The sequence below is a fragment of the Notothenia coriiceps genome, unplaced genomic scaffold (assembly GCF_000735185.1).
Source record: "Notothenia coriiceps isolate Sejong01 unplaced genomic scaffold, NC01 NC01_scaffold00015801, whole genome shotgun sequence".
NCBI classification, from domain to species: Eukaryota; Metazoa; Chordata; class Actinopteri; order Perciformes; family Nototheniidae; genus Notothenia; species Notothenia coriiceps.
In genome coordinates, this window is record NW_011348502.1 from 74,659 (window position 1) to 83,377 (window position 8,719).

Genomic DNA, 8,719 nt, shown 5'->3' on the forward strand with positions numbered 1-8,719 from the left:
GACATTTGACCTTTGTAGAGAGGTTTAGCAAAAAAAACTCCACCTCTGAGGTGATTTGGGTGGAAATGGCCGTTTTTACCGTTTCTCTGGAACCCATTGGTTCCATTGGTTGTCGATTTTGGTGATTGACATCTCTTTTTGACTATTACAGCCAATAGAATCGAAGGGGAATTTCCACATACACACACACCTTACTACCATTGAGAAATGAGAGCTATGCGCACGCAGTTTTGCGCACGAGAGCGAACCTATCTCTCGCTCTGACATCTGGAAACGGAAAAGCAGGTTTATTGCTTATGGATTATCAGCAAATCATGTCAAAGGGACACAGACACATTGGAATAACCTATGGATTAACTTCAGCAGCTTTTTTATCGTTTTAATGCCATTGAAGACCACTTTTGACCAGACAAAGTAAGCTATTTAGCAGTTTTTAGCTACCTAGCGCCACATGTTTTGATGTCTGTTCTTGTTAATATCTTCGCGAGTTATCATGGAGTGATAATGTAGGTACCGATCGATTCTGTGTCATCTCACGATGCTAATCGTGGGGGGTTGGACGTGCAGCTACGATAAGTAATAAGGGTGTTATGAGTGAGTTTCTTTGCAGCATTAGCATTTTTCCGCTCGTGGCTAATTCAGAGGCAGAGCGTTAGCTTTGTGGGTTTAAAAAAAAAAAAAAAAAAGATCAGTTAGCTGAGTTTCTTCCCGTTACATGGATATAAAACATTCATAGTTTATTGAATATTAAGATGCCCTCAGATTCTGTTTCCTGCTGATCTAAAGAAAATACAATTTGCAGTTAAAGAAAGGGCAATTGTTATACTTACACTCTGAGTTATGGTTAAAGTATTTTTACTTTTCATATGTTTACCTCCAGTCATGCCGGCCATATAAGTTGGTGAATATCCGGTCTTCATCACTCAGAGGGCCAAATGTTGTCTTTTTTGGCTTCACCTGAGAAGGGGAAATAGATGTGATTGACAAGCTGTCATGATGGATGCATGAAAATTATAGCTGCCATCACTCAAGGGGGGCAACTACAATTATTTTAATTAGGCCTAGTTATCCATTCGTCAATAATGTTTTTAAGTAAAAAAAATATTTATTTTGTCTTTAAATGTCAGATAATTGTGAACACTTCTGTTATAATTTTCCACAAGCCAAGGTGAGTTTTTAAAATAATATATTTTGAAGGTCAACCCGTCTAATGGTATTCGGTTTATTATAAAAAATAAAAAAGGGAAGCATCAAATCTATTTCTCAGAGAAGCTTGAACCAACACTTTGTTGTTACTTAATTAGTTAAATTATATAACTATGTATATTCCATCCATCCATCTTCTCCCCCTTATCCGTGGTTGGGTCGCGGAGGTAGCAGTTCCAGCAGAGAGCCCCATGTATATGTATATTTTAGTTGTCAAAACATTCCTCTTAGTTCTTGTTGGGGCTCTACAGCACTAGATCAGATTCAACTTTATTGTCATTGCACAGAGTACAAGTACTAAAACAACTAAATGCAATTAAATATACCTCCCTTACACTGGTGACTAAAAACACCTATGCTTGTCATTGGTTTTCCTAACATAAAAAAACAATATGAACATATTTAAACCCTAAAACAACTAATCCAACATGGCTTCTTGAAGGATATCATTATGTTTATCTCTGTTGGATAATATTGTTTTTTTACTAAAAACTCCTTTCAACTATTCCATGCCAGTATGTGAACGTATGCATGTAGACCAGTGTGCCGAGTATATCAGTGTATTAACGTGTGAGTAAGCATTGTATGTATTACAGTGTGTGTATTGCAGTGTGCATTATTACAGTATGTATGCAGGCCTACCTGCTGCTGAGCTGCAGTGCTGTAGGTCAGGCGCGGAGTGATATTTCGCATCAGAGCGCCCCACAGCATCCGCCGAGGCAGCAGCATCCTGCAGGGGACAAACACCACACCTCAACTCAGACTGATATCACTCTCCACTTATTTTACACTCAAATTGATATGAAACCTCCGCGGTTAACAGAAGCTCGATGCTGGTTCAGCCTAATTAAACTAAGAGGATTAACGAACTACGTCACATCCTGTCCCATGCCTGTGCGGCAGGTGTCTATGGTGCCGATCTTTCACAGGTGCGTGCATGTGCACACTCAAACGTGCGATTAATTGTGAGTTTCGGAGTCACAAAGAGTCGCTATAATCAAGGGACGTAATGCATGATTTACAGTGTTGTAAAAATAGATAATTTCATGTAAAGTTTAAATGTATCAACGGTTCATAAGCAGCCATAGACTCAGCTATTTAACAACAGGCCATTTTAACATTGTAAGCAAAGCACTGGAGTTACTTCTAACTCTTTTGATGGCTCTGGTATATTGAAGTGTCCTGATAAGCAATCACAGTGAGCCAACATGCAGGAAACAGGAACCAAAACCACTAAAGCCGCTAACTCATAGTTAATTTTATCATTCACACCTGTGCCTGTCGTACTGTGACATGTAAAAATGTCTCATGAAGTTTTATTTATTTTCAATCATCTCAGTTTCCTGTTAAAGGCAAAGATAATTATAAGCCTTCTAATTTTAAGTCTTTAATTAGGATTAAGGAAGTGGTACTGGGCAGTCCAAAAAAGTAATGGGTATTTTAAGGTGGTCTATAAAAAAAAATGTAGACTATTCTAATTTTAAGGGAGACTGGCATTTAAAGTGAGGTATGCAAGTCATATTTTAAGAGGAAATCTGCTTCAAAGAGTCATAATACCTTGATAACCATAATAGCTTGACAATAAACTTACAATGTTAGCAAATCACATATTTTGGAGTACAGTGCGATATTGGCCAATGAGAAACAAGAAATGTCAGAACTCTCAAGTAAATTCAAGGCATTTAAAACGTTTGCATTACATTCTTTGCCCACCAGAGAGCACAAGTCAACTGTCACATTTTCAACTTGTCACAACTCTTAAATGACTAAAGTGAGACATTTAACTAAGCCCTTAAAGGGTTGTTTTTAAAACATCAATCAATAAGAGAAACACAGAAAAGATCAAGCTTAGATATGTTTATTTATTTTCTTAACATAAACTGAAACAAATGATGGGAAATGAATTAATATCTATGAGAAGGTTCCACTAAAGACTGAAAGACAAAAAGGTATCCCTGATAGCGGGGTCTCTATAAAGACCCCGTGTCCCTTCACCGAAGCCGAGAAAACAAACAGCTCACATAGAAACGCACACTTCACAGCTGGCATCAGTTAACCCTCTTTCATTCACATGAAGGGAGCACCAACACCCTTCACGAACAGGACCAACCGTCATACTGCCGTTCCAGTAGGACTGGTTCCAGTAAGGCCAGTAGTTAACTGACATTGCTATTATTTCCCGATTATTTTCTCACAATAGGTTAAATGAATTAGGTTTTCAACCATAAAATAATACAAAATGTCATTTTGAAACTACTGGCCTTACATTTACATGAAGCGTGTCAATCACCCTGCAGCACCAGACAATGTCTTCCCATTTTATATAATCACTTAGTGCATTGCTCAAGATTTCCTGAGTAGTTGCAGCACAAAACAAATTATATCTAAGGCAACTTTATCCCAATATATATTATATTGACTATAACTCTGTACTATTATGCAGGAGGAAGAATATTCAATGTATGCAGGTTTTAAAGAAAATTTCAATTACAATCTTAAATGGTATCGAGTGAGTTAATGGACAAGATATCGTAGGTCAGACAATCAGGCTTAAAGCTCTTAAATCTCATAGTGCAAATAAACTGGAAATAAAAAAATGATTTACTACACCACAAGGAGCAGATAGTGCACACAAGGCCAGAACAGCACAGGTTCTGACTACATGGAGAGAATTGGAAACAAAAAGACTTCCGTCGCTTAAAGCTATTAATGATTGCATTAAACCTTTCAAAAAGGCCTGAATGTACTGGTCCAGGGGAAGCATGAAGAAACTAAAAAGGGTTTTTTGGTCGAAGATAGTTTAACTCAAAGGATAATGGCCCCATTACACACAGCGGAGGCCGATCTGTAAGAACTGCCATGTCAACATGTGATACAGTACTATACATGTTACACAAACAACAAAATGTCAAAAAGCAAAGTTATTTTGTGTTCCAGTTACATGGAAGGTTTGAACCTCTGTTCCCTTCTCTCTCTCCCCCGGAGGATGGAATGTGTATTATTGCAGTACCTGACGGGGTTTAATGTGCAAAGAATGCATTCGAGGAAGATTTGCCAAAAGAAGACACGCAGCCCATAAAAAAGGCGTTAAATTATATGGAGATGTTGGTTCAAAATCTTAAGCGCAATGCATCTTCTTGTAAGACTTTGTGTTCTGGGTGCCACACTTGAATTTGGTCTCACTTAAAAGTGTCAGCAGAAGATCCATAATAAATAACAATAAATAAATAAGTACAGAAAAAGGGAATGCCATCTCAATCTTCTTTTTGCCCCAACAAGGAAACCAAATGAGTGCATTGGAAGACTGAAATCCACGGCCTCTGGAAAAAGAAGAATCGTCTTCAAAATAATCAAAAGGAACTCTTTGAACCAGACTTTGTCTCTTTTGGTCAGGCATTTAACACAGAGCTCTACGGCTCTGACACACTCAAACATGGAAGCAAATCTTTTCTCATGGCTTTCAAAAGAGTTGGGAAGAGTCTTCTCTTCAAACCCAACATTGGCTACAATTCACATGTCTCCTGTAAAGAAAACAGTTCAACTAAAAATCTTTGGTTCAAGCACCAAATCAAATCAAAGCATAGATTACCACAAACAAGAAAAGACAGACCGAAAATTATTGCTTACAATGTACCGAACCGTTTGATTAATTTGACTGCATTTCCACTGATTACCACCAGAGGACAGTGAGCATACAAACTCGTGATCTCTAGGTGACGTGACTTCTGAATTGCACCTGAATCAATACATTTATATTGTAACTAAAATAAACATCTTTAAATATCCCTTGATTTTAGTTTGCATAGTGAAAAGCATCCCAGTCACCGCACGCAGCAGAGGCATGTTCAGCTAGAAAAATAGAATCAAAGTGAAACACATAAAGAAGAAGACAAATGAAAATAAAAATGCCAAGAGCCAGAAGAGAAACAATTAAAAATAACTAAGAAAACCCGTTTTCCATTTTTTTTAATTTTAACATCATTTAGTTGTTATTATTTAAGTGCTCTCTATATCGGAGCAGCAGGTCATTAGTCCAATCACCTGAGTGAGATTTGTTTTACTGTGGATGCTTTACCACAAACACACACACACACACGCACACACACGCACACACACACACACACACACACACACACACACGCACACGCTTTCTTTTCCCTATTCTTCTTCTTCCGCTTCCTCTTCTCCAATTTCCTCTTCAACTTCGTCAGCCCATCGGTCGCGCTGTGCGGCGGGTGAGGGGGTTCCTCCTGGATCTTCTCCCTCCGCCTCTCTGCCCACTTGCAGCTCCAGACTCCTCAGGAAGAGCTCGGGGAAGCCGGCCAGCCTGTGGGGCCCGAGGTGAGCCAAAGCCTGAAGGGCGAGAGCCCGCTCCCTCCCGGCGTCACCTGCAAACATCAGCTGGGGGCCGGCCCCGGACCCACTCCCAGCATCCAGCAAACTGTGATGGGGGAATGCAGAGGAGTGGGCCTGTAGAGCCTCCAGAGGGTTGACCTGCTCCCTCCCGCCTGCTTCCCCTCCCTCATCCTCCCCAGGCTCTTCCCCTCGTCTGGGTCGGCGTGTGCGCAGCTCCAGGCAGCTGTGGCCCTTGCGGTGACGCTGGAGATGATCCTCTCGGGCGAAGGCCTTGTGGCAAAGCGGGCACTCGAAGGGTCTCGCCCCGCTGTGGAGGGACAGGTGGTTTTTGAGGTCGTATGAGTGGAGAAACCGGGCGGGGCAGTGCGGGCAGGGGTAAGGACGCTCACCTGTGTGTTTCCTCATGTGGATCTTCAACTTATCATTCCTAATAAAGGGAAACAAGGGGAGACAAAGAAGGGAGGGAAAGAGAGATAAACACATTAAAGATTCAACAAGGCCCTCATTCGTGAAAACATTTTTTTTTTTAAAAGAAAACTTCCATTACCGTGTGAAACGGACTCCACAGGCCGAGCACTGGAAGGGCTTCTCCCCGGTGTGTGTCCTCATGTGTCGGGGCAGTTTTCCTGCTCCATGGATGATCTTCTGACAGACGGGACACTGCTGAGGCGTTTGAGACTTCCTCTTCCTCCCTGCTCCCCCTGCCGTCGCCCCTGCTCCTTGATCAGCTATAGAGGTAGGTACTGAGGTGCTCTCCATCAGCTTACCATCATCGCCAAAACTCTCCATGTCCTCCTCCTCTGACAGCTTGTCACTCAAAGGCGGGACAGGAGGTTGGTTGGCTATATGGGGGCGCTCATGCAGCCAGGGAGGGGGTCCTCCATTTATTGCGGGCCCTCTGCCTGGCCTTCTGATGGCCCTTGGATCTCCATTCTGCCTGTGTTCGGGGCTAGGAGGCCCGGTCGACGGCAGGGAGCGGAAGCTGTCGGATGCAGGCGAAGGGTGTGAGACGGGAGAAGCAGGGGGTGGGTTCAGAAACGACGAGTTGATGTGATTCGACCCAATTCTTTTCATCTTCTTTCTGTCCGTTTTTCTTCGGGACCCTCTTTCCACTCCGATGCCCCCCACTGCAATCCTCTCTGTGGCTGTGTGTTGGGCTCTCGGCTCTTCCTCCGGCTCCCCCTCTGCCTTCTCCCCCAGGATGTCTCTGCAGGCATCAGCCACACACTGGATGCCCAGAAGCTGAGCCCCTCGCAGCACGTCTCTCATCCCAGAGCCGGGGATGGTCAGCGTGGCGGTGTAGGCGAACTCCAGCAGGGCGTCCAGGGCGTCGGGGGCCACGCAGTCCAGCTGACACACACTGAAACCACCTCCGCCCTCACCGCCTCCCTCCTCTCCCCCGAACAGCCGGCGGAAGTAGAGACTGACGGCGGCCATGACAGAGCGATGAGTTGGGTAGCGTGCCCCGCGGGACGTCAGGGTGAGGTCACACAGGAGTCCTGTCCTCCTCTGGTCATTGAGGTGGGACAGGAGCTCGTTGCTGTGCTCCGGGAAGGGGATCCCAATCAAGCCGTCCTCTCCTGGAGACATCGCCACCTGCGTGAGAGGAGGCGCAGATCAGGTTAGTGGAAGGACTGAGGACTTCGCAAATGGTAGTTTTGTACGTGTCACAGTGTGTTTGTAAAGTTTATAACATATTTTTATAATTTAATCTATCTTTATAACATTGAAAGAATACCCTTCGTCCTTTTTTATAGAGATTTCAAATAACCTAAAAGTAAATCCCCTGTAGCGTGACTTACACAAAGGGTTTCCTGCATGTGAGGGACTATTTAAACAGGGTTAAGCAACAACTCTCCCCCCTTATCCTCCCTTCCTACCTCGACTTTCTCTCCAGATTACTAAATCAAGAGGAGGAGATGTCACTTGCCCTATGGCAGAGGACAAATGCGATTGCGACGTCAGAGATATCAGAAAATACTAGGGATGTAACGATACCAAAAACTCACGGTACGATATTTATCGCGATATTGAAAAATAAAGGAAAAAAATTAGATTTTTTCTTTTTTCTTTATTAAATAATACATCTGATTTGTACAGTAGTTTAGTAGGATAGTAGTATTTTAAAGTGTCAATATAATAATCAGACCCTGCAATAGAATAAATCAAGTTTCACTCTAACTCACTAACTCACTCACTCAGCATCATCAAGGTTATCTTTTAGGAATATGAGCATGTCCACATTTCCAGGTAGAAGCTGGGATGTTTGGGCAGTTTATACAATAATCGCCCTGCTGTGGAAAAAACCTCTGCGGAGTTGCTTGGTACTGATGTTGCTGGGACCAGAGAGACCATGCTTGGCCATGGGTTGACAGCAGTGGGTCCAAAGTTTTGTGCATTGTCTCTCCAGCCCTTCAAAAACAATACAGTTTTTGCCCAAAGAAGGTGAGGGGCTTATTGACAAGGGAGAGATATAATATACTGTTGGTAGCTTGTAGAATGTCCTAGTATGTACATTACTCCCTGTAAACTACAATGTGCCTTTTGTGTTTCTGTTGTCTTTATGTTTCATGTTGTAACGCTAGCTTGTTGCCATGTTGCGTCCGGTCCTCCCTTGAAAAAGAGAATCGATGATGCTCCAATGGGACCAATCTGGTTAAAATAAAGGTTTTTAATAAAAAAATTATTTAGAAAAAAATCGCGGTATAATTTTGTCAGTCTCAAGACGGTATGAGACACTCATATTTATCGCGATACATCCGATATATCGTTACATCCCCTCAAGCGAAAATACAATAAACTAAACATAGAATAAAATAATTAGAGTAGCGAAAGACATGGCTGTATATAAAACCGAATGATTGATAACACCGATGCGGGCGGAATGTAGGATTTAATGCAACGTACGCATCTGCTGTAGGCTAGAGGACCCAGGCAGGCAATACCCGTGTGAACCCTTTATAGGCATTAGCAAGGTTTGATTTAAACCACGCTGAAGAACCAGAGGGACAAAGTGGAGGAGAGAGACCAAGAAGAGAAAGCTAGGCGAGGGACAGGGAGGAAGTGACAGCGCTTGAGTGGGTGAAAGGGGGGAGTAACGCCAGCGAAAGAATGAGGAAGGGAAAGAACAGAGAAGAATTAGCAACCGTTTATCAAG

The 8,719-nt window shown here is 42.8% G+C and overlaps 1 protein-coding gene across 4 annotated transcripts in view; it reads right to left on the bottom strand.

The window, feature by feature from the left end:
* LOC104949237 (NADH dehydrogenase [ubiquinone] flavoprotein 1, mitochondrial-like) overlaps positions 1 to 8,719 on the bottom strand; it is a 39,116-nt gene that overhangs the window by 12,543 nt on the left and 17,854 nt on the right. For 3 of the 4 annotated variants that reach the window (XM_010775555.1, XM_010775557.1, XM_010775556.1), the window contains exons 3-4: positions 6,110 to 7,158; positions 3,049 to 5,989 (exon numbers count right to left, since the gene is read on the bottom strand). In XM_010775555.1, the coding sequence (XP_010773857.1) occupies positions 5,365 to 5,989; positions 6,110 to 7,158 (1,674 nt within the window). In that variant the 3' untranslated portion in view covers positions 3,049 to 5,364. Of the gene's footprint in view, positions 1 to 874; positions 958 to 1,848; positions 1,937 to 3,048; positions 5,990 to 6,109; positions 7,159 to 8,719 lie in introns of those variants that run through there. The other variant, XM_010775558.1, reaches the window with a different exon arrangement.